We start from the raw sequence: 27,593 nt of genomic DNA, 5'->3' as shown, positions 1-27,593 counted from the left end.
CGCAAGAATAAAATCCCTCAAATTCCTCCAAGGAATACATTTACTATCCCATTTTTGCTTGATGCGGGCTGCAACCCATTGCTCGCTCATCCCCATGATATTCATCAATTTCTTCAAAAAGGGAGGGACATTAACAGGTCTTGAATAGGCCCTATCGGCCTGAATCTTCGTGCAATTAAGTAACGGCATGTATTCCTCCACCGTAGGTACTAAATCAACTCCTCCGAAAGTAAAGCAGCCGTAAGCGGGGTTCCAAAATTGCGCGAGGGCCCGGAACAAGTACTTGTCCACCTTTACATCGAGCAAATAGGGTAGGTCGCCGTAGTTACAGTAAAAGAGTTGTTTGACTTCGCCATTCCAACTATTCTATATATCCCTTAACTCTTGCAGGTCGTTCTGAGTCACATTGATGTGAGTGAAATCCCACAACTCCGATTCATATCCCTCGGTCAAACTATCTCCTTTCTCCTGTTGCGTTCTCTCAGACCACACTTGGACGGTCGTATTATCCTCCATTCTATCAAGAAATCCTTTTTTCCATGCTAAACTCTTCTAATTAGTAACCGAACGTAAATCAAAACCCTTTTATGATGAAATGTCATGTGAAAATGATCAAAATACAACAAAGTTAGTATTATATACAAAGAATAGAATTCAAAGCAAATAGTGAGTAAATAAGCACCTAATCAGGTAACCACTAGGGTTTGGTGTGGTTCTACCTAGAGTAGGCTCCTAGGGCTCATTACATGTAGTTTGGTTCTAAAGTAAAGGTACCCGAACCAGCAGATTCCTCGATCCTCACCCATTATAGGTTCATACAGACCGAGTTCGATTCAGGGGAATACATTTCCCTACGGCTATACGGAGGTGAAAACCTCACGAAGACGCAGGTACGGATGTATCCCGAAAGCGATCTACTATCCTATACGGAGGTGAAGACCTCACGAAGGAGTAGTTTTTCACTTCCACTTAAGAGGGTGAAATTGACCAATAATGCGATGCGATATGCAAAGATACCTCAAAGAATTAAACCACTTAAAGCAAGCATATTATGAAGAGAGTCGCGAAAATAACAGACAACATGCAATGCAGTAAATTTAAAATCGATTTTCGATTTTTGACAAAAGACAAAAAACAATCAATTTAAGGCTCGACTCTCGAGGTCCCCAGTGGAGTCGCCAAGCTGTTGAAACCATTCTTTTGAAAACGGGGATCGACTTTGTTTGAAAGTGAAAATTAAAACGGGAGTCGCCACCAATCTTTTATAAGGTGTGATCGGATCACCTTTTTTTAATAAATCAATTTTAGTTGTACTAAAACAGGGCCTTTGGTCTACGAAACTTGAGAGAATGAGTTTGGGAGTCGGTTACGTGCGAGGAAGGATTAGCACCCTTGACATGCCCAAAAAATTGGTACCGAATTGATTAGTTAGTGTCTTAATGTCGAAAATTAAAAAATCGGGAAGGGACTTGAAATACGATCTTTTCTATTAATACTGATTTTAAAATTCTTGAATTAGCTTAAATCGATTTGTTTAAAGATTTCCTTATCTCGAGATATCGGAGTATCACATCCCGTAAGTTAGGACACAATACCATGAATTCCTGAGCACAAGGTCGTCTTTTAATTTAAATTGGAAATCCGTGCATTTCAAAACTCAAAAGGATATTTAGCTATTTAGAACCAACAAGAGAACCGAAACCCCGTAAGTTAGGGCACAATTCTTCGATGTTCCAAAATGCGAAACATTGTCTTATTTATTGAAATTAGTAAAAACATGAATAAAAATCAACAGAATGATATAAAATAGGCGAGAGACAAAAATAAACGAGTTGGAAATACATTGAAACAAATAATAAATATGACAACAATATTAAAACAATAACAATGCATGCGATATATTAAACGTAATAATAGTATCCATGTGAAATAAAAACAACGAATATATACATTATAAAGATATTAAGAGTATGTACGTAATATATATATATATTTATAAATAGTAATAGTGTTAGAAATATACTATATATAGTGTTTGAAGTATATACATAAAATAGTGAAAATATAACTAGTAATGTTAAGATATATATAATATATACATATGTCTAAAATAGATATAATAAAAAAATATGTACATAACATATATGAATATATAATAATATTAAAATAATAAATGATAATAGTGAAAATAATAGGTATAATAATAAATATGATAATGTATGAAAATAATACTATATATAAAAGTATATATATACTCATATAATAAAGTATATGTACTAGTATTAACAATAAATATAATAGGGATAAAAATAGATATAATAATAATACGTACAAAATATGGTATTAAAAAGCATATTACATATATGTATATAACATAATATTTATATATGTACATAAGATGATATAAAAAATATATACATGGAACAGCATAAGAATTATATGTAACTAATAACATTAAAAAATATATATAATATATAAAATACATATAATATATATATTAGAAATGATAATAATATAAAAACTATTCATACGCTATATAAATACATACATATATATATATATAAATGATAATGATGTTAGAAATATACAATGATATTAGAAATATATATAAAATAGTGTAAAAGATGTATAACTAATAATGTTAAAATATATACACAATAATATATATAACATACAATATTGAAAACACATATACATAATATATACGAAAAATATATAGATATACATAATATAATATTAAAATATTTACATAATACATAAATATTAGGGATAAAAACGACTAATAACAATGCTACATAAATATATACATAAATATATTAAAAACATATACATATATATATATAAAATATACACTAATATATAGTAATCATGATAATAATAATATTAAAATATAAAAAGTAAATATAATAAAGATATTAAAATAAAGTAATAAATTAACAACATATATAAATATATATATACATATACGTATGTCAAATATACATTACTACATAGTAATATTAATAATAGTAATAGATTGATATTAGTAACAATAATAATAATAGGAAACAGCAGTATAAATAATAGCAAAAATGATAAAATTAACTAATTTAATAACAAAATAGCTAAACCATAAAAAAAGATTAAATCGAAATTAAAACAGAAAGTTTGGGACAAATTCGCAATAAAAACAAAAAGAAAGGACTTGATTGGACGCGCACAAAACAAATGAGGGCTAAAAACACAATTATTCCTCCCCTCAAAACACAACACAACAAAAGGGACTAAATCACAAAGCGTTACATACTTTGTGGCCAAATTAAAAAAACTGAAAAAGTACTTGATTGTAGAAGTATGAAAAAGCGGAGGGGCTAAAAGTGCAATTAGCCCCTCCAATGAAAAACACACGGATCCTTGGAGCGGGCCGGGTCAATAAACGGGTTAGGCCAAAACGACGTTGTTTTGGGGGGCTATAAAAGGGCTAAAATTTGCAAAAAAAATCATTTGGTGAGGAGAGAAAGAAAAAAAAGAGAGAGAAGGAAGAGGGAAGGGAGGGGGAAGGAGATTTCCGGCCATGGGCCGGTCACCGGCCGATCGCCGGACCACCGTCGACGGCGCCGGCGCACGCCACCGTGTACGGTGGCCGGAAAAGGTAATTTTTCCTCTTTTTTTATGTTTTAAAATATTATTTTTATTTCTATTTATGTATTTAGATAGGAAAGAAAAAAAGATTCGAAAATGAACAAAAAATAAAAATAAAAAAAATAGTAGATTCACCTTAGGGTTTGATCTGATTCGATGATATTTCACTGTTTTGGTATTTTGGAATTATTCTTGTATTTTAACCTACTAGTATTGATGCAAAAAAAAATCCTCTTTGTATTGATAGCTAAAAATTCTTTTCCTTTCCTTTTACATGATTTTTGAATGGCTTTTTATAGCCATATTTTACATGATTTTCTATTATTTCTTTTTCTATTTCTTTTGTAGGTGATGGTGGCGGACAATGGATATAAAAAATGGGAGGAAAATGGGACAAGTGAGAAAGTGGCTAGGTGGCTAGGGTTTCTTCCTTTCTCTTTTTGCTGGAAAATGTTTAGTACTAGTGGGCTAGAACAATTGGGTTATTTGTAAATGGACAGGGCCAAAATTAGCCTATAACAGTATGTTTTTTTAAAGAAAACTTTTGTTAATGTTCTTAATTTTGATGATATTAAAACATTTAAAATATATTTTTAGATAAATAAATGGAGTATATTTTATGAAAAGATGATTAAGAATCCAAGCATGTTAAACTATATATGAAAGTAGAATGAGAGTGAGAATAAGTGATAGGAAATAGGAATAATTAATGAGAATCTATACATTTATCTATTCTTTTTTTCTTTTTGCAGCATAGAATGTTTATATCTTCACCATCTTCAAAGCTGTCAAGAAATATTAAAGACATCTCTCAAGTATGAATTTTCAATTATTTTATCTATAAAAACTTTCAAGCTTATTAAATATGATAAATGTTTAATATTTTCTTCTTTTTTACTTTGTTATTAGTTAATATAACGTTCTTAGAAAATTCATAAATAAATATAAGAATAATTAATAATTATAAAAGTTGTGTTCTCATATCATATTAATAAAAGTTTATAAGTATTAGAAAACACTCTAAAAATTATTAAAAGTGACTTTTTATAATCATAATTATAATTATTATGTTTTACAATAGGTTGTGCGAATTTAAAAAAAATTCACGACCGCGATACCCGCAGTAACCGCAATAGCATCCATTATGTCCGCAACCGCGATAAACGTAACGCGACCGAAAACCCGGCCGCGACCGCAATTTAAATCCCTGGTAGTAACTACTTTAACAAAATATAATTGAAGTACCTATGAGAATAGGGGGCATGTTTTCATACTATCAGGTATGTCAACCAAATACTGAGATTAGCATGGAGCCTTTATTACAGAACTTTTCTACTCTCTGTTTTAGGTATCAATCGTTAAGCATTTGGACTGACATGAATTGTTTACTACCATACCATCAAATCCTTGACCAATAACTTCATAATTTCTGCCGGTTACGTGGATATCTTGACATAAATGGGGTCTAAAGTTTAACCACCGTTTGGTTCACGTCAGAAGCCTCCATAACTCACTTCAGATAATCATGCTCTAAAGTTCATCCAACATGGCCCTTCTATAATGCTCTTTTCTTTTATGAGGGTTTTGCAGAACTGGAAATTTCCTAATTAAAAATCTGCATTCTGCAATAAACTTGCAGAACTAAATTCCAAAGTGGGAATCATCATCATCCCCTAAAGGGCATATGCATATGATAAAAGCCAACTAGCCCGGCCTTATTTGGATAAAATTATTTGGAATAGGGATGGGCAATCTGCAAATTGCTCCATATTATATAATATAATATGTAGTGTTGAATAATAATTGCAGTAGTTGATGAGTAGCCTCGTATCATTGCTCAATATTTTTAGTACTTATTGGGATTATTTGTGGGGTGGTTGGGGGCAAATTGGAGCTCCTCAAGATTTGGATAAGTGGTGAAAGAGATGAGAGCTGTGTGTTTCATGCACATTGCACAAGATTTTTCAAAGGAAGTCTCCAATGGAAATGGATAGGATAATAATATGCTCTGCAACCTCTTATTGTTAGTATTATATAGTCTTTTTCCATCCATGTGATCTTCATTCATCATGTCCTTTTCGCTTTTTTGCATTGAATTGAATTATCAAACAAAACAGAAAACAGTACCTCATGTTCTTGCATTATGCTACCCCAAGAATTTTCCAAGTCTGGTATATAAGTTAAAGGTTACATGTTGATGTTGATATGTGAAATTAACAAGAAAGGGGTGAAAACAAGTTGAATCTCTGCCGTAGTTGTGAGCAAGTGGCAATTTGTTGTTTATATATATAAACATTTTTTTGTTTGTTATTTTTTGCGATTTATTAGAATTTTGGCTCATAACATATAACTTTCCCTTTGAAAATTTACACTTTCGTCTTTATATAATATTAATTTAATTTGGGAATTCAATTATAATTTTTTTAGTTTTTATAATTTGATTATAAATTTTTATTAGGTTAAAATTTCAAATCAATCAATTAAAAAAACTTAAAAGTTTTTCAAGTACAATACAATTAAAGTACACATATAGATTCAAACAATTATAAGCATCAAAATGTTACAAATGAACTATCTGAATAATCATATTGTAGAATCAAACCATCTAGACTCATTAGATTAAAACCCACCTATGATAATCGCACCTGAAGACCTACACATATAATTGCACATAAAAATTAAATTTCGAACCTATTCAAGACCCAAGGCCTCCGTCTTCATCAATTAAGCCAAGGTCTTATTAGCTAAGCTATAACATTGATAATAATAAATCAATTTTATATTAAATTAAAGTAGAAGAAATAAAAATTATGTTATAATTAAACCAAAACTTTAGATGATTACTCTTAGTTAGAAATAACAAATGGGATGCAATACTGATACGGGGTTGCGCGCGGACCAAGATCGAGTTGCCAAGTCACGAGAAACTCCTACGAAAACCCTAAACAATTAGATCTGAAACGAAACAGAAAATTAAAAGATTAGATTTTTGAATTTTCAGATCTGAAATAAAATCCCCAAAACAGTAAAGAATCAAATAGAGAATAGAAATAAGTGTTAATAAGGAATCTTGAAACCCTAGAAGAGATTGCGATTCTGCCCAATTGAACACCCAGATAGTTTTTCCCAAATTTCGGCAATCTAATTTCTCCCAAAAAGAGTATGGATGAATCGGCAAGAACCCTAGAAATTGGGGATTTTTGGGCTAATTCCTTAAGATAGAAAAAGGCTGAAAACACAATAAGAACAGAAAATAAATTAGATAAAGATTCGGCACAAGCCGAAATAAAGAAAGAATTGACAGTAAGAAATTAAAAGATAAGTCCTAAGAAGCCTTGAAATCCCGAAAGATCTCACAACTCCCTTCAAACTGCTCTAATCTCCCCTCCAAAGAATATCAATGGCAAGAAGAAGGTTGAAGATGGCTCCCACAATCAAAAAGATTGTTAAAACAACTTCTAAAGAAAACTCAAGAGAAAATCCTTGAAGAACTCAAAGAGAATTTTCACTCAAATCAAATCTGAAATTTTCAATGTAATTGTAATGTAATGTAGGGTGGCTGGCCAAGCCATATAAATAGGCCTTTCAAATGTTTTCCTAATTTAATTAGAACACTAAAACTAAAACTAAAAAAAAAACTCCTAATTATTTTAATATGGAAATTCGGCCAAGGGTCTTTTATTTGGGACTCTTGGACTGAATATAGAAATTTAAACTAAGTAAAATAAATAAATAAATAAATAAAAATAAAACTTTACAACTTGGGCCACTTTGACAATTTGGCCTGATTTTCAACTAAGTATGGGTGGATTTCTTGATTGGGCTTGGAATCTTCTTATTGGGCCTTGCCCTCAAGAATTTGGGCTTGTGATCCATCTCCTACCGAAATTGAATCGTTGATGCTCGTAATGGAGATCCAATGCGCTTTGGCTGCAAGATTTGGTGTCTTGGACCAAGATTCCCAATATTTGAAATCTTGATTTTCCCTTTCTTTTGTGTACGCATCTAAGGCCTTACTAACAAACTCCTGGATGGTCCCATTTAGTTTGGAACGCATTTGTCGGGCCTTTGATCTCGTATCAAATACATTTGTAAATTTTTATTTGTAACGTATACAAAAATTCCATTAATTCGTATAAAGTGCAAAGGAAGAAATGCAAAATTAAAATAGATTATTATTTAACAATAAAATAAAAATTTGTCCTCATATAAATTTATAACAATAAATCTATAATATTTTAGAAAGGAAAATAAAACCAAACACCACTGTTCAATTCTTTTATCTCTTTCCCTTCTTTATTTTCAATTTAATTAAGTCTTCACTTTGAATTTTTGAAATTTAACTTATTAGTTTAATTTTAATAATTTAGACTTTATAATTCAATTGATAAGGACTTTTGTTGATTTTTAAATCAAAAGATTTTATTTAAAAATTAAAATTCAATTAATTACACATATTCAAATCTTAAATAAGTGAATTAACAATGTTGATAAATAAAATTTTGAAATTAAACACAAGTAGATAGATTGAAATCCAAAATTTCAAAAAAGTACAGGAATTGAAAAATAATTAAACCATTTACCAAAAAGAAGAAGAAGAAGATGAAGAGAGTATATGACAAAGAAATAGGAAAATTCGTCGAAATTCCCAACAGATGGTCTCCTTCAAAAATGTTAGTTGATGGTTTCATAGGACCACAAATCAAAATGCATGAAATTGATAGAAGACATAGTTATCAACATAAATATATTAAAGACAAATTTGTTTGCCCAGCAGTAAAGAGTTAGGATGATCCTTGTATGGGCATCAATAATATCATCTACTCATTATAAAAATAAAATAAAATTAAACAATCATTACCTGGTTCGTTGACGCTTGGTAGAATTATATTATTAAATTTTGATACATTATATTTATGAGAGGGATCTATTTATATCGACGTAACATTTAAATGGTTTAATAATTCAAGCGTTATATTTTATACTCTAATCATATAGATTAAGAAAGTTTGACATAGATTAAAAAATTTTAATTATTATTTTTATTTAAAAAAATTTAATCATTTAATATATATTAATATAAATAATATTTTAAATTAAAATATTGAATTAATTAAAAAATTATGAATATGCTTGGAAGTGAATTTCTCCATATTTTTATATTGCATTATTTTATTATTTTAATTTATTTTGTGCAAGTTAATTCTGTTGTTTTGAGAACCATCAAGCCTGGTATTTTCTTTTCAGATTAAAACAATAAGAGAGGAAGTTAATAAAGAATCTTTTTCTTTTCTTTTCTGGAAGTGGAATAAAAAAAGGAAGATGTTTTTGCCCCGTGCTTTATTTCTTTTCAAAACTTTATTTGATATGATATATATATAATTAAATACTTCTGATGGTAACAATATACCTATACTTCATGTAAAGATTGTAATAAAGTAATAAATTATTAGAATTTTTTTTATTTTAATCAAGTAATAAATATTAAATTGAAAGTATTTTTATATAAAATTTTAAATATATATATTTATGATCAAGATTTGAATCCTATTTATCATAACATAAAATTTTTTAAATTTACCATTTCAATTAAAATAGTATTTGAGTTTCATGTTAATTTTTAATAAACATATTACGTGGATGTACCATAATCTAATATTTATATTATTGGTTTATATATTTTATTTCGATAATAATTTAATTAAATATATAATATTGTAATCACTCAAACAAAATCTTATTTAAAGTCAAATCCATTACATACCTTCACTAACTTGGGATGATAATAAAATAGGGATTAAAATTTTGAACCCCAAAAAACATCAACATTCATGGGTTATATAAGAGCAGTGTAAAGTAAGGCCCTAGGAGTGGACATAATTGCATCATCAAATTCAAGAGCCATTCAACTGGGAAAGGGTTTTAGTTTGTGGGAAAGGCACGTGAAGTGAGGCCACAGGAGTCGACATATTTTCCGATGCCACCAGCCATATGCTTCTTGTTGCTGTGTTATAAATGGTCACTGGTTCACTGTGTGTGATTGCATAGAGGTACTAGGAAAAACGAAGTCATGATTCATGAGAGACCACAAAATTAAACGTATCCTATTCCTTGATGTTTTACCAACTAACTAATTGTCAAACCTAGCAAACATATGGATAAGTTAGAAGATAATTTGCTATTGGATTTAACCTTTAGATTTTTTTTTTTGAATTTTAAAATTTTAATTATGTAAATTTATTATTTTTCACAAAATTCCAGGCAATTTAATCAATAAATATAAGGATGAAATAGAGAACACACAACAGCTAATAGCAGATTTGAGGTAAAGTTAAAAGAGTAGGATGAAGTCAGAGCTAACTTAATTGGTGGATTTAAGACCAGTTTGGGCCATAAGGTTTGGTGGGTTATTGGTTCTTTCTTATTAATGTATGCTTTCATTCAGTCAATCTTATAGCCTTACGTCATTCTAAGGAATTTTCGTGGGACTTTTAAAATGATTTTTAATCCTACACTCGTAAAAACATATTATATGCTCCAACTGGTTACAAATAGCGTGGATAGCAGGACTCTTCATTTCATTTTCTACCTTGCCTTGCCTCCCTACTCTCACCTCATTTCACATAAATATGGTTGTTCCAACCAAAAAAGCTATGAACCAAAGGCTCGTGTCGTGGACGTTGGTTGTTGGGTTGTTTGTAATATCGTGTGTGGCAGAGCTTGAGCGGTTTGAACACGCAGGCAAACCAGATGGGTCTCTGAGCTTCCTGGTGGTCGGAGACTGGGGAAGGAGAGGACACTATAACCAATCTCAAGTTGCTTTTCAGGTCTTTTGCTTTTCTACTTTCTTAAAAGTTGTCATTAAATGTTTTATGAAAACGCAAGTAACGTTCTCCTCTTTCTTTCTGGTTGTTATTAAGAAGAAAATCATTTTGGTCCGAAGCTTTTTAGGAATTCCATCATCACTCGTCTTAAAATTTTATATCCAACAAAACTATCTACTAAAGTCCAATAGAATAAAATGAAGATGCCAATGAACATTGTTTTTACAGTCTAATCATTTTAAAAAACTTTTGGAATGGTATAATTCCAAATAAAATCCCAGATTCTTTTTCTTTTCTTCTTTTTACAGTTTAATATTCCTCAAGTGAGAACAGTGAGGGGAATGGACAAAGTTAGCCAGTTTCGTAAGTCTCTCACACGTTGATTGGGTTTCATATAGTTTGGACTAGAAAATTCCTGTTTCAGTTTTGGCCGTTTCCAACCAATCACATCTCTACACCTATCCAAAATCACAATCCTAACTATACACGTATTGGAACCAAAAAATTTAAAAAAAAACTTTATTATCACTCAATACAAATTTGGTGTTAAATAAATTCCTATATCCCATTTCCCTTGTAAAAATATTTTCACCTAACAATTCTTCTTTACATTATTTTAGGTTTAGTACCTCCCATATTATACATAAATTGGATCACTTTAGCCTTTGTAATTTTTTCCGTTTATGTTTATTTTGTTACACCATTCACAATTTCTATTAAGAAAAGTACCTAAGCGAATCCAACCTAAAGTGCAAAAACCTTACAAATAAAATTTTAAAACTTTCTAAAAACACCTAAAATTCTAAACAAACCTACATTTTTTTTAAATTTCAATTAAAAAAATGCATTTTAGATTTAACCTTAGACATGCATTTTTCCAGTTTGAATCTAGATCTGTATTTTAAAAATAATTTTATATATTTATATATTTCCAAAAAGATAACAATTTCAAAATAAATTCTAGATGTCCAATTTTACTTTTTTTTTGGAATTTTAGGTTTTTTTAGATTATTTTTTTTAAATTTTATGAAATTTATTTTTTATAATTTTAAAATTAATTAATGAATCTTTAGTTTTTAGAATTTTTAAGCCTTTTTTTTGTCTTTTTGGATTTTATGATTTTTTTTGAATTTATGATATTATTTTGAATTTTTTTTCATCACAGTGGTATCACTTCATTGGTTTACTTAGTGCTTTTTGAAATAGTAACGGATAAATGGAAAGAAAGTATACTGGCTAAAATGACAAAAAAAATTTCTTTAAGGACCAATTTGATAATTTTTGTATAGTATAAGATCCAAAATAGGTAGTAAACCATTATTACAAATTACTCAAAGCAATTTTATTTTTTATATAAAAAACCATAAGATATATCGATAAAACATTGATTTTTTAATTTAATGATAAAAATTTAATGGCTCAGATGGGGAAAATCGGAGAGCAATTAGATATCGACTTCATAATCTCAACCGGCGATAATTTTTACGACAATGGTTTGACCGCCGTTGACGATCCATTGTTCCATCAATCCTTCACTGATATTTATACAGCTCCCAGCTTGCAAAAACAATGGTACAATGGTACGAATCTTCAACCCCATGCAATCGATTTTTAAATACTAATTCTAAAATGGGAATTTAATTTATTTATTTTGGTGGCAGTGTTGGGTAATCATGATTATAGGGGCAACGCTGAGGCTCAATTAAGTCCCATCCTTACAAAGATGGATAGCAGATGGCTTTGTTTGAGATCTTTTGTCCTCAATGCTGGACCTGGTAATTAACCCAAATATCTAATTTTATTAACCTTTTTTTCTTTTTACCATATTTTAATTTTCTTTTTGGCTCTCATTATTGTTGGCAGAAATAGCAGAATTTTTCTTTGTGGACACTACTCCATTCGTGACCAAATACTTCTCTGACCCAGAAGATCATGTTTATGACTGGAAAACCATATTACCCAGAGAGAAATACCTTAACAATCTCTTGATGGTACTTTTTCTTTTAAAATTCTCGTATTCGAATATGTTTCGGATTCAGATGTTATAAATGTGGGTGGCAATATTGATGTATAGGAAGTGGAATCGGCAATAGGAGAATCCAGAGCAAAGTGGAAGATAGTAGTAGGTCACCATGCAATCAAGAGTGCAGGACACCATGGGAACACTAAGGAGCTTAACATTCATCTCCTTCCACTTCTTCAGACATACGACGTTGATCTTTATATTAATGGGCATGACCATTGCTTACAGCACATAAGCAGCAGTGACTGGTATATCTTTTTGTAACTTAAAATTTGGAAAAAGGGTAGTGACTAAAATGGTTGATTATGGTCCCCAAAACAATGTAGTGGAACCCAATTCATGACAAGTGGAGGGGGATCAAAGGCATGGAGGGGAGACGTGAGTTGGTGGAATCCACAAGAACTGAAATTTTATCATGATGGACAAGGTTTCATGTCAGTGGAAATGACTCCTACTGAAGTTAGCATTAAATTCTATGACGTTTTTGGTAATGTTTTGCACAATTGGAGCAGTTCCAAGCAACTTTCTTTCGCTATCTAAGCCAACGTTTTTAACCCTTTAAAACACCTTCCATTGCCTGACCAAGGAGCTGCAATATCAGAAGCAGGGGAAATGAATAGGAGACGAACTCTGTTAATATGTTTTCTTTGGTACAAAGAAAGTTAGATATGGAATTATAAGCGTATGTTATTTTTAAAAAGTATATGCAAGAATCAAGTAAGCTAAACTTTTATTGTGTCTTTTATTGTGTTGAATTAGGCTGCCCAAGTGTTTGATTATTTGTGTGAATAGCAAGTATACTCATGCTCACCTAAGTATAGGGTTGGGTTGCAAAAAATAATCAACTCATTTATAATAGCCAGATTCGTAAGCAAAAGAATTTCTTCACGACACGGCTAGTTGGCTCTTTCTTTTTTCATAAAAATAGCTTTTTATAATCACAAAACCCAAATTAAAGAAATTCCAATATGATGATTAGTGAAGTCCACATGTCAAAGCAATTTAATAACTCAATGTCCCTATAAATTAGTGAGGAGAAGAAAAGAAAAAGTAGCGAAAACGAGTGGATTTTCTTATTAATGCAGACGAAATTAACCACAAGGAGGGATTTAGCAGTTTTTGTGAACGTAAGCCCACTTCAAGCTTATTTATTTCTTGACAATTACGTAATATAAAAATATAATGAAAATTAAATTATGTGGACGCACTTGGTTATCACCAAAAATATCACTAATTAATTTCATTTGTTAATTAAAATAAACAGAGATAGAAGAAGAATCAACATGTTATATAAGTATGATGATGATGAAACAGATTGATGGTTCAATTATTAATATATTTGCTGGTTGTTGGGTTGATTATTGGATGCTGCATTTGACGAATATGCTTCCAAAAGGTTTAATTCCAGGCATATGCGAATAAGCTCTGGAATATACTCTCCCAAATACCCTACGTCAAATCACTTTAATCACAATATTGTGCTTTAGTATAATTATTCAACAAATTTATACGCATTTAATTAATTTTTTTAACTAGTTTTTGTTATCACATATTTTACTATTTTTATTTTTTATAATTAATGTGAATAACTATTATTGAAAGATAAAAAAATATATAAAATATTTTAAAAATTGTATTTCTATGATCTTTAAAAATTGAATTGGTTGCACACCGGCCGTACTTTTTTACCTTTCAATTTTTATTGAAAAATCGATATTAATAAATTAGTTATTTTAACATGCATTAAATAATGTTCCCTTTTTTTAATATTTTTATTCTCTCTGAAAATCAAGAGTACTTTTCATTTTCATAGAGTCTTAGAGAAAACAACAACTGTTGTAGCTTGGGATGGAGGAGAGTGGTGGCGATACCAGAGAGAGGAACGACGAGATCTCCTTGTTGACGGAAGAGTTTATTCAATTATCAGTTAAAAGTTCATTGGTGGAATCGAATGTTAAACCTACTCTTATTATATGCTCTATTTGGACAAAAAAACCCTACAATACAGAGAGCTTTAAGGCACAGATGAAGAGCATATGAAAGACAATGAAAAGATTTGAGATCCAGTTGGCAGACCAAAATCTCTTCCTAATTATTTTTGATCTAGAAGAAGATCTGGAGACAGTAATGGAGGGACGACCGTGGTTGTTTCGTAAGCACCTTATTCTTTTCGATCGATTAAGTAAATCGGTTGAAATAAGTCAGATCCGACTCAACTCGTCACCGTTCTAGATCATATTAGGGTCGTGCCTTCCAGAATTTGATAAGAAAGATCTATTGCATGCCATTGGTGTTACTTTCGGAGGGGTTATTAGATCTGAAATTATTGGAGAGGTATGTCGATTAAGAATTAATTTGGATGTACAAAAACCCTTACTTAGAGGCATCTTTGTTTCTAGTGATAGCAATTCTAAATCATGGATCTCCTTCCAATATGAGAAGTTACCGATTTTCTGCTTTGGTTGTGGAAGAATGGGGGCATGGTATTAATGATTGCATTGAGTTAAGCTCTGCAGAAAAAAATAAAGTCAGAGATGATCCACCATTCTCTGTGGCTTTAAAAGCAGAATAAAAGCTGGTTGGAAAAGAGAGTATGAAGTTAAATGCTTTTTCATTAAAGATGGGTTCTCAAAGTTCTTATACTGAATACATAGAACAGCCTATAGTTGCTGGGCTTGGACGAAACACAGCAGAAGGGAATAATATGCTAGGAAAGCATCAAGACGGACTACAAGTGCTAGGTTTGGAGGAACTATTAAAAAATAAGGCAGTAGATCCTGGAATGATGAAGACAACAATATCAATTGAAAGTAACAGCGTGATGGGGAATTGCTCTACAATAAAAAAGAAGTCTAGCTGGAAAAGAATGGTTCCAGCAAATGTGCCAAAATTTCAAAACAATGAAAGTATCATGGGGAAGAGGAAATTTCCATAAATCGAGGAGGGAAAAAACAACATAGGCGAATCACATGAAGATGGAGTAAAAAGGTTAAAATAAGAGGATATAGCGGATCATAAAGGAGCTCACATGGAGGAAATGAGTGAAAATTTGGAACAAAATATTGTCCCTAATAATTATGGATCGACGGCTACCAAATGGCAAGCCGACCTGACACAATGAAAAGCGTATGCTGGAATGTCCGTGGATTGGGGAGTCTACGGGCAAAACAGAGACTGCGATACTTGTTAAAGCAGCATAATCCCAACATTGTCTTCTTAAAGGAGACGAAAATTGACAAAAAAATGTATGGAGAAAGTTAGGAGGAGCTGTGGTTTTACGAATGGAATCGATTTTGAAGCAGAGGGTTCTAAGGGTGGCCTGTGTCTAGCATGGAAAAAAGATATTTCAGTCACTTTAAAAAGTTTTTCCAAATGGCATATCGATGTAATGATAAAGAAGGGTGGTGTTAAAGAAGAATGGAGGTTTACGGGGTTTTATGGTTCACCTTATTTGAATAATAAGAATCTTTCGTGGTTCATGCTCAGAAAGTTAGGTCAAGATCAAAATCTCTCTTGGATAGTATATGGGGATTTTAATGAAATTATATTTTCTTTTGAAAAAAGTAGTAGAATCCAAAGGGAAGAAGGGAGAATGGAATCATTTAGGGAGGCATTAGAGCAATGCCAACTTGTTGACATTGGCTACTAAGGGGTTTGGTACACATGGGAAAAGGGAAAGTTGCCGGAAATAAATATTAGGGAAATATTGGATAGAGGAGTTGCAAACGAAAAATGGATAAATTGTTCCCATTGGGCAGCATTCAACATCTTCCATATTCAATGTCAAATCATTGTCCTCTCCTTTTAAACATAAAAATAAAAAGCGGTGGCGTATTAACAATGAGTCCTAAATTTAAATTTGAGGCATGGTGGACTATGAAGGAAACTCTTGAAAAAGAAATTAAGGGCATATGGGATTCATATACAGGCACGTTAGCAGAGAAACTTGAAAGATTACAATCACAATTGAAGAGTTGGGCGAGTACTATCAGGAAAACGAAAGAGGGACTAAAAAAAAAGTTAACAAAGGATCTTGAAATACTACTAGAGAGAGAAAGGGATGACGAAACAATGGCAGGGATCATTGATACAAAAATCAATCTAAATATGGAGATCGATAAAGATGAAATGTATTGGGAACAAAGGGCAAGAGCAAATTGGCTTCGACTTGGAGATAAAAATACAGTCTATTTTAATAAATGTGTCTCAGGCCGGAGATGAATCAATACAATTTTGAGGTTGGAAGTGATTGATTGAAAGGAAATTACTGACGGTTCAGAGATTTGTGGGAAGCTACTTTATTTTTTGAGAGACTTTTTATGTCAAGTGGAGCTGAAGATCCATCTCATTGTTTAAGGGGAATTGTTAATAAAATTTCCTATGAGCAAAACACTACTCTATCATCTCCTTTTATAGCAGAAGAAATCCAAAGAGCTTTGAAAGGCATGAGGCCCACTAAAGCCCCAGGACCTGATGGCTTCCCAGCTCTATTTCTTCATAAATACTAGCATATAGTTGGTAAGGATCTTGAATCTTTCTATTTAGATATACTAAATAGTGATAAGAATTTTGAGTCCCTTAATATGACAAATATAATGCTCATCCCAAAAGTGTCCAGCCCAACTAAAGTGACTAGTTTCAGGCCTATAAACTTATGCACGGTTATTTACCAAATCGTGGCAAAAGCAATAGCAAACTGCCTCCATAGTCATTGGTAGTTGTATAGACAGTGTACAAAGTGCATTTGTCCCAGGGCGACTTATTTCTGACAATGTGCTTTTAGCATATGAAATCTTACATACGTTTTGGCAAAAGCGCAAGGGAAAAAAGGGTTATATGGCAGTTAAGCTAAATATGAGTAAAACTTATGATAGAGTTGAATGGGTTTTCATAGAGAAAGTTATGCTACAGATGAGATTCTCAAGAGATTGGGTGGGTTTGATCATGAAATGCATCTTTACAGCTTCCTATACAGTTAATATAAATGGAATGAATGGAAGAATCTTTTAACCTTTATGGGGACTTTCAGCACTGATGAGAATAGCTATGGGGGAGGGTTTGTTAAAAGGTGCGAAGGTAAGTAGAAGAGGGCCAGAGATTTCTCATTTACTGTTCATAGACGATTACATTTTATTTGGGGAAGCAACGGATAGGGGAGCAATGATATTGAAAGATATACTTGGAAAATATGAAAGACGCTCAGGCCAATGCGTGAATTTTAACAAGTCAACGATTTTTTACAGCTCAAACACTAGTGAAGATAAACAAGAAGAAATTTCATCCTTGTTGACAGTCAGAAGCTCAACTAATCCTGAAAAGTACTTGGGGCTTCCTAATGTGGTTTGGAGAAGGAAAAACAAGTCTTTTCAAAACTTAAAAGAAAGGGTCTCTATGCGTATTGAAGGTTGGAGTACTAGGTTATTATCGCAAGGGGGAAAGGAGGTTTTTATTAAAGCAGTTCTCCAGGCAATTCCAACCTATACAATGTCTTGCTTCTTCCTACCAAATTCATTATGTGCTGAAATCGAGAATGTTTTAGCAAAATTTTGGTGGCAAAAAGGCTTTGGGAAAAGAGGTATTCACTGGTGTCAATGGAAGCATTTGTGTCACTCAAAAGAAGGTGGTGGAATGGGGTCCAGAAACATGGCTCAGTTCAACATAGCTCTCTTAGCTGAACAAGGCTAGAGGATCTTAGATAACCCAAACTCATTAGTAACGCAAGCTTTTAAAGCGAAATATTTTTCGGAAGTTGATTTTCTTAAATCGAGTTCAGGAAATAATAGCTCCTATGTATGGCGAAGTTTATGGGCAACAAAAGGTGTATTGAAAGATGGACTTTATTGGAAGGTAGGTACTGGTACGAACATTTCAGTTTATAATGATGCGTTGATCCCAGATTATAGAAATTTTAGATTATCTTCAATTAATGTCAATTTGCGTGATTATAAAGTTGCGAAGCTAATCTGTAATTACGAAAGGAAATGTAATAGAGAGCTGATTGTCAATACCTTCCCAGAAGAAGCGGCCGAAAAGATTCTCTGCTTCCTATTGATAAAATAACCTCACGCTGATTTTAGGGTTTAGAGCTGCAAATCCTCAGTTTGAAGAGCCTATAAACTATTACAAAGTATGGAACCTAGAATTTATGCTTTACATCCTGACTACAAAGCTTTCTACAAAAAACTATGGAGCCTAGATCTACCAAAAAAAAAATTATAATTACATGCTGGAAAATTTCTTGGAACTATTTGCCTACTCGGGTAAATATGTCTTGTAGGAAACTAGTAAATAGTCCAACATGTCCTTGTTGTGGTGAAGGAGCAGAAACAATGGACCACCTCTTTTGGGATTGTCCTGTATCAAAGGCAGTATGGGGATCATTATCGGCTGTTAACTTTTTACAGGAAATAAATTTAGAGTTCGAACTGTGGCCTACCAGGATCCTCGTTGACCAGCCAACTTCCCTTTGCAGACTGTTTTGTTGTACGTTATGTGCCATATGGGGGGAGAGAAATGCTCAAGTACATGATAAAACAAATAGATCTGGTAAGGAAATTGTATGCTTTGTACATAGATACTTAAAAGAAGTGGATGGTTTGGAGAGCACTACTTCCATAGTTTCAAAGGAGAATACTAAATGGAAACACCCACCTGGTCAAATAGTAAAAATAAACTTTGACGGAGCATATAATGAGCGCATCTGACAATCGGCTTTCGGGATAGTAGTCAGAAATAGCGAAGGTTTTGTCCTCCTAACATGCACAGAGATTCACTACAGAGTTCTTTCCGCCTTCCCAGCCGAAGCACTCACTTGTAGAAAAGCGACCCAAATAGCACTCGACATGCAAGAGAAGGAAATCATTATTGAAGGCGACTCTTTATCGGTAATAAAGAAATGCAAGGTGAAAGGGGAAGATAAATCGCAAATAGGGGTCTATATTCATGATATTCAACAACTACAGTCCAGACCTAGCAGAGTAAGGTTTGAATAATATACTCCAAGATCAGCGAATGGTCTAGCACACACACTTGCAACAGAATCATTAAGAAGAAAAGAAGAAATGTACCCGGTTGAAAGCGTTCCCACGTATGCCGAAAATCAGAGGAATATCGACTACGAAAGAGAACCGGATTGAAGAAGGGGGGAGAAGGAAGAAAGGGGGAAGTCTAAATTGGCAGATCAAAAGTATCGGTGGTTTAAAGCTTCCCTTGGAAAATGGTATTGCCATTAAGTCTGAATTGAAAGAAAAGATGGAAATGGCAGGCATCAAAGTATTTGATTGGGCAAATAGGACGGTAGAATTTAATTGATGTTCTAGAGTTTTCTTTATTATTTTTTTAAGCTAGTTTTTTTGTCTTTTCCAGTCAAGGTTTTATTGGGCCAGGGGTTATGTCCGGCCTTAATTTCAAGTGGACTTTTGTTTGTTTTATTTATATAAGCCCAATCTGATTATTTGTTTAAAAAAAATGTTCTTTTTTAGTTTTAAAATGAATAATCTATATGTTGTAGGTGATAAATAATGAAAGTTCTACATTTGCAAGCAAATTCGAGTAATGCTCGCATCGCTTCAAGCACCGGTAATGAACAAAGCAAGAAAATAATGATTAATTGATATGTTTACGCACTTCGATTTTTTTAAGACTTTGTCCAAATAAATAATCCACTATATTAATAATTTATACTCTAAGTGATTACAATATTTAACACTTTCCGGATTCAATTCGTCACTTACATTAAAATTTACAACACTAAACATGAGAAATTTATAATCCGAGCAATGACAAACAATTGACACTGCCTTAACAAATAATATTTTTGTTTCGATAGTCATATTTACAGTACTTTTTTATATGTTAATTAGTTGTTAATAGAATTATTATAATTATTTTTTTAGTTTGAACATTATATTAATAATATTTTATGATATTTAGAAACATGGAGGGAGAAGACTACATGCATTATTAGATTATATATATGCGTTATACTTCTAATATTCATATTAATAAACCTTCTTATTAGATGAAAAAATATTTTTATTTATTTTAAGTTCATAATTGTCTTATTTATTTTTATTTATTTTAAGTTCATAATTGTCTTATTAACATTTTTACTTTAGATATATAAAGTAATTTTTAACATGTTTTAATAAATATTATTAATAAAATAATTGTACTTTTTAGTTTAAAAATGATAATAATAATATGTTTATCGTACTTATTGAAACGAAAGTAGAAAACTACATGCGTTATTAGATTATAAGTGATATACTTTGAATATTATAACAAAAAAATTAATAATTGTTAGATGTTGGTTTTAGCAAGTTGGGTTAGTAGCTCGTAGATGGGATGAAAAAATCTGCAAAAAGGAAGAGGAAGGGTTAAAAGGCATTGAAGTTTCAACTCTTGAGTATCCTCTAATGCTAATGATAGGGAACAATGGATCAAAATTGTATTTAAATTGTTCGACTTAAAAAAAAATTGAAATTAAGAACAAATATATTTAAAAAAACGCAAACAACTAAAAGAATAAATTCAAGAATAAAAAAATAAAGATTCAAAACATAGACAAATAAAGAAAACATAAATTAAAAGCTGGAAGATGGATTGAATAAGATAATGCATATGGATGAAAAATATAAACCCTTTAAGATATAAACCCCAACAAATTCAATTAATGGCTCTAATAAACCCTTTAAGAAATAATTTTTGACAAATTGAAAGATGAAAAATAGATTCCCATAACTCATTGAAGAAAATCATGAAGAAGAATCACTTCAAAAAATTACAAAAAACAATATTGCACGAAATAAATTAACTACAAGAGTTGAAAATTTTATTAATGAATGAATCAATGCCTTTAATGAATAATAAAGAGATCTTAATATGGGCTAGCTAATTACATCCAAGTAAAACTCTCAAGTATAATGAAACTCTAACTAATCTAAACCAGAAGTAGTTTTAGTATAACTAAATTTTCTTATTGACTAAGAAATATAAAACTTCTAAACAATTTTAAATACTTAAAAATATCCTAAAATGTGAAATAAATAAATAACAAAATAATAAAATCTAATAGAATATTGAGCTCATATATAATCAAAATTAGGCTTTAAACTAGAATACAATATGAGTTAAAATAGAATTAAAGCGCGAAACTCATAATTTTTTGTAATAATCTTGTAAAAAAAATTTGCTTGCGCAGTCTTCAGTAAAATGATCATAACTTGAGCTCCCGGATTCGAAATTGAGTGATTCAAAGTGCTTTTTGACGATAAGAGATAGTTATTTGAACACTATGCAGATATCTTAGCCTAGATATGCTTGGATCCTATCCAAAAATTCATCACAATTTGAATAATCTTCCAAACTTGAAAATTGGCAGCTTGGTTGAATTGATTTTAATAAATTTCACCCCATTCGTGCATATATCATTTGTAACACCCCGCACCCGAGACCGCTGCCGGAGTCGGACACGAGGGGTTAACGGCTTAAACCACTCATTTTCACAGTCCATTTTAAAAATTTCCAGGCAGTTGGCTAACTGCGTCACTGTCACTTTAAAAATCATATCTTGAGTTCCAAAACTCGAAAATCAGTTTCGTAATTTTTCCCTGAAACTAGACTCATATGTCCATCTACATAATTTTTTCTAGAATTTTTGGTTAGGCCAATTAGTACAGTTTATTAGTTAAAGTCTCCCCTGTTACAGGGTGCGACTACACTGACCTTCATGCATTACGACCTGGATATCTCCCTGTACAGGGCTTCAATACTGATGCCGTTTGTTTCTATAGAAACTAGACTAAAAAAGGAATCTATACATATATGGCATGACTTCTAAATGTCTCTGGTTAATTTATAATGAATTTCCAAAGTCAGATCAAGGGATCCAGAAACCGTTCTGGCCCTGTCTCACGAAAACTTTAACATCTCATAATATACTGTTCATATTAATGTTTCGTTACTGTCTTATGAAAATAGATTCATCAAGGTTCGATTACATAATTTATTCACTATTTAATTCCATTCCTACTATTTTTAGTGATTTTTCACATCCACATCACTGCTGCTGCCAGCATCTATTTTTAAGGTAAACTTTACCTATTTCATGATCCTCCATGGATCAACTAGAGTTTGTCATACATATTCCAAAAGTGATCACGAATAACCATTCCCATGGCCAACCGTTACCAACATTTCCATACCTCTCGACGGACAACATACAAAACGATTATAATGCTATGATCAAAGTATATTTAAGCCATTTTCGCATGGCTATCCAAATTTACACAAAACCGAAGGGTACATGACCAACAACAAAAGGGTAGTCCTATACATGCCATTTCAAGTTCAACCAAAAGTATACCAAAAGGAGCTTTGATAGTGTGGGCGACTTCGACTTCAAAATCCCGAGTCCGATAGCTGAAGAACCAAAACCTATAAAACAGAGAATCAAAGAAACGGAGTAAGCATTAAATGCTTAGTCAGTTTTGAGCAAAGAATTTAGACATAACCAAAGTATAGCATTCATGTAGCTAAATGGATAATTTCATATGCACAAATTTTCAATATCATACTTACTTCACATTACCAACCCTTTTATTCATACACAAAGATCAACTTAGCCAAAGGCCGGTAGCTCATTTATCAACTGAGCGAATACTTATTTGTAAGGGCTCAACTAATTCAAAGCACATATGAAACATACCTCAATGTTGGGATGTTACAAGCGTATTAACTGAAATTTTTACAGCAAGATCATTCATTCCCGAATCACGTACCTTCGGAATTTAACCGGATATAGCTACTCGTTCAAATGCCTTCGGGACATAGCCCGGTTATAGTAACTCGCACAAATGCCTTCGGGACTTAACCCGGATTTAGTAACTCGCACCAATGCCTTCGGGCTTAGCCCGGAATTAGTAACTCGCACAAATGCCTTCGGATCTTAGTCCGGATATGGTCACTTAGCACAAAGCCTTCGGGACTTAGCCCGGACATCATTCGAATAACCATGCACATTTAACAATAAATCATGACACATTCATATTTCATTTTCATTAGCAAAACTCAAACACAAGACACTTATCACTCTTGCAATTTCGGCTCAATAGCCACACACAAAGAGCATGATTTTGATTTGCTTAAAACATGATCTAATCAAATCATAATTTAAGCTCTATTACTCAAGAACTTACCTCGGATGTGGTCGAGCGATTTCGACAACTATTCGATCACTTTTTCCTTTCCCTTATCCAACTGTGGTCCTTTAAGCTCTTGAGCTAATTCAAACAAATTTAACTCATTAAAGTCTCATTTTGCTAGCTTATGGCCGAATATGACAAGGAGTTTGATAGGTCATATGGCCACCTTTTAGCTCAAATACACAATGGTCATACGCATTTTTAATCACATCAAGCAATTTAATACAATTCATTCGAACATCAAAAGAGAAGCTCAAGGTACTTAGCCCATATATACATTAGACATTAGAGTCACATGTATGAAATCACGAATCGAATTCAACATACTAGCTAATATTTCCCCTTAGCCGAATTTTCTAAGTCAAGCTAAAGCCATCAATAGGCTACCTATGGCCGAACATACACATAACTTATGTACTCATTCATGTGGCCGAACATACATGTCTATGTTGGGGCCGATTGCAACACTTAATACATTCTACAAGTACGGTCACTTGTATTGACTAAACACCATTTTGTTTCAAGTTCAAAACTTGGCTAATGCACACATATACACTAGTAAATCAAGCACTAACATTTGCACTTCACCTTACTACCATTTCTCATCCAATAACGTGAACAACAACCATATTTCTCTTCTACTTCCTACCATGGCCGAATGCATCACAACACCATACCATTTCAATTTTGGTCATGGTTGAACGAGGAACTTAATGTCTCACTCAAAAATGCTAAAAAGAAGATTCAAGAGTCATCAATCCACCATCACATGCATCATTACAAGCTTCACTTTTAGCATGCAAATAACATCAACACAAATCCACCTTAGCCGAATATCATCTCCATGACATAGTAAAGATTTGAACTATGGGCTAGTTAGAACTCAAGCTAACAAAAAAAAAACATGCATGAATCTCATGGCACAACATCAAACTTACCTTCACCTAGCTACAAGCATGGCCGAATCTCTTCAACATTTCCTCCCTTTTTTTTTTGAATTTTCGGTCAAGAAGAATGAAAAAAGGATGGACACATTTTTTTTTCTTTTGTTTTCATCATTTTCTTTCTCTTTTTTTCCATTTCTTTATTACTAACCTTATTTTATTGTTTCCTCCCATGATGCACCAATACAACATGTCTATGACATGTTTTGCCCATCACCCTTTGTGCACCCTAATGTCATGGCCGGCCATTACTAGATGGGGGGAAAAATTGACATGCAAGTCCCCCCTTTTTCAACATGCACTAATAGGTCCTTATGTTTTGATCTATCACATTTCTAAATTTTCTCACATAAGTCCTATTTGATAAAATTCACTTACAATTAACAAAATTCAAACATGAAATTTTCACACATGCATATGTACATATAATGAGCATCGATTATGACGGTTAATTATTTTTATGACTCGGTTTAGTGGTCCCGAAACCACTTCCCGACTAGGGTCACATTAGGGCTGTCACAACTCTCCCCCACTTAAGAAATTTTCGTCCCCGAAAATCTTACCGGTAAATAGGTTTGGGTATCGTTCTTTCATGGCATTCTCGGTTTCCCAAGTAGCTTCTTCGACTCCGTGTTTGAGCCATAACACCTTTACTAACGGAACCCTTTTGTTTCGCAACTCTTTCACTTCACGAGCTAGGATACGAATCGGTTCTTCATAACTCAAGTCAGATTGAATTTCAACTTCTGATGGATTAATCACGTGTGACGGATCGGATCTATAACGTCGAAGCATCGAAACATGAAAGACGTCGTGAATCTTTTCAAGTTCAGGGGGAAAAATCAATCTATACGCAACCGGACCAACTCGTTCAGAGATTTCGTACGGCCCAATGAATCTCGGGCTCAACTTGCCCTTACGGCCAAATCTGAGTATCTTTTTCCAAGGCGAAACTTTAAGAAACACTTTATCTCCCACCTGATATTCAATGTCTTTTCGTTTCAAATCCGCATACGATTTCTGACGATCTGTGGCTGCCTTCAGACTTTCACGGATTACCTTTACTTTCTGTTCAGCATCTTTAATCAAATCAACTCCGAAAATTTTACTTTCACCGAGCTCGGTCCAAAACAATGGTGTACGGCATTTACGACCGTACAAAGCCTCGTAAGGTGCCATCTTAATACTTGATTGAAAACTATTGTTGTAAGCGAATTCAATCAAAGGTAAATACTGTTCCCATGAACCACTAAACTCGAGGATGCAACATCTCAACATATCCTCAAGTATCTGAATTATCCGCTCGGATTGACCATCGATTTGTGGATGAAAACCGGTGCTAAAGTGCAGCTTAGTACCCAAAGCTTCTTGCAATTTCTTCCAAAATCGTGAGGTGAATCTCGGATCTCTATCCGACACAATAGAAATCGGTACTCCGTGTAATCTCACGATCTGAGAAACATACAATTCAACTAGTTTATCCAATGAAAAATCCGTACGTACGGGGATAAAGTGAGCCGACTTAGTCAGTCTATCCACAACAACCCAAATCGCATCTCTCTTACTTGCCGATACTGGCAACCCAGATACGAAATCCATCGTGACTCGATCCCACTTCCATTCAGGTACCATGATTGGCTGGAGTAAACCCGTAGGCACTTGGTGTTCCGCCTTTACTTGCCGACATATTAAACACTTCGAAACAAAATCAGAAATGTCTCGTTTCATACCATGCCACCAAAACTGGCGTCTCAGATCGTTGTACATTTTCGTACTCCCCGGGTGAATTGACATTCGGCTACAATGGGCTTCGTTCAGAATCATCGAAACGAGTTCTAAATTTCTTGGAACACACAACCGACTTCTGAACCTCAAACAATCGTCATCATCAATTTAAAATTCGGATTCCATATTCGGAACACATTCAGCCCGTTTTGCAACCAATTCATCGTCGACTTTCTGAGCTTCACGAATTTGATGAATCAATAATGGTTTGGCCTTTAATTCAACTACTAACACATTGTCGGGTAGAACAGACAAGTGTACATTCATCGCTCGTAAAGCAAACAGTGATTTCCGGCTTAAGGCATCCGCAACCACATTAGCCTTTCCCGGGTGGTAATCAATGACAAGCTCATAATCTTTCAACAACTCAAGCCAACGTCTTTGTCGCAGATTTAAGTCTCTTTGAGTCATCAAATATTTGAGACTTTTGTGATCCGAAAATACATGGCACTTCTCACCAAATAAGTAATGTCGCCATATTTTCAAGGCGAATACGATGGCAGCTAATTCGAGATCATGGGTCGGATAATTTTTCTCATGTGGCTTTAATTGTCTCGACGCATAGGCCACAACTCGACCTTCTTGCATCAACACACAACCTAACCCAAGTAGGGAGGCGTCACTATAGATGACAAACTCTTTGCCTGATTCGGGCTGCACTAAAATTGGGGCTTCAGTCAAATAAGTTTTCAGTTGATCAAAACTTTTCTGACATTTTTCCGTCCATTCGAACTTAATATCTTGTTGAAGTAGCTTCGTCATGGGTGTGGCTATCATCGAGAAACCTTTTACAAACCGTCGGTAGTAACCGACGAGTCCCAAAAAGCTCCGAACCTCAGTAATATTTCTCGGAGGCTTCCAGTTAAGTATGGCTGAAATTTTGCTCGGGTCAACTCGAATACCCGATGCAGATACCACATGGCCCAAGAAGCTAACCTCTCTTAACCAGAACTCACACTTACTGAACTTAGCATATAACTGCTTATCCCGTAAAATTTGCAACACTAATCTCAGGTGCTCAGCATGTTCGGTCTCATCTCTTGAATAGACCAAGATTTCATCAATGAACACAACTACGAACCGGTCCAAATACTGTCTGAAGATTCGATTCATCAAATCCATAAATACCGCAGGGGCATTTGTGAGCCCAAACGGCATCACTAAAAACTCGTAGTGGCCGTATCTCATTCTG

At 33.0% G+C, this 27,593-nt stretch overlaps 1 protein-coding gene and 1 long non-coding RNA gene across 2 annotated transcripts; one reads left to right on the top strand and one right to left on the bottom strand.

The window, feature by feature from the left end:
- The first annotated feature begins 10,157 nt into the window (after positions 1–10,157).
- On the top strand, positions 10,158–13,195 carry LOC107934526 (purple acid phosphatase 8). Its single transcript, XM_016866977.2, has 6 exons — positions 10,158–10,448; positions 11,869–12,025; positions 12,107–12,220; positions 12,309–12,436; positions 12,520–12,716; positions 12,795–13,195. The coding sequence occupies exons 1-6, from the start codon at positions 10,251–10,253 to the stop codon at positions 13,006–13,008; spliced, it is 1,008 nt and encodes a 335-aa protein (XP_016722466.1). The 5' UTR covers positions 10,158–10,250; the 3' UTR covers positions 13,009–13,195.
- Positions 13,196–18,488: 5,293 nt separating this feature from the next.
- Positions 18,489–19,919, bottom strand: LOC107934528 (uncharacterized). Its single transcript, XR_001693927.2, has 2 exons — positions 18,905–19,919; positions 18,489–18,822 (listed from the first exon to the last, which is right to left on the bottom strand). It is a non-coding gene; the product is annotated as an uncharacterized lncRNA (long non-coding RNA).
- Between the last annotated feature and the right edge of the window lie 7,674 nt (positions 19,920–27,593).

This window comes from Gossypium hirsutum, chromosome A01 (assembly GCF_007990345.1).
Source record: "Gossypium hirsutum isolate 1008001.06 chromosome A01, Gossypium_hirsutum_v2.1, whole genome shotgun sequence".
Classification (NCBI taxonomy): Eukaryota; Viridiplantae; Streptophyta; class Magnoliopsida; order Malvales; family Malvaceae; genus Gossypium; species Gossypium hirsutum.
The sequence above is the reverse complement of the archived record's forward strand: the minus strand, read 5'-3'. Positions and strand labels throughout refer to the sequence as shown.

Coding starts and splice junctions, on each gene's coding strand:
- LOC107934526 (XM_016866977.2), top strand. CDS start 10,251: ATGGTTGTTCCAACCAAAAAAGCTATGAACCAAAGGCTCGTGTCGTGG. Junction 10,449..11,868: donor AATCTCAAGTTGCTTTTCAG/GTCTTTTGCTTT, acceptor TTAATGGCTCAG/ATGGGGAAAATCGGAGAGCA. Junction 12,026..12,106: donor GCAAAAACAATGGTACAATG/GTACGAATCTTC, acceptor TTTTGGTGGCAG/TGTTGGGTAATCATGATTAT.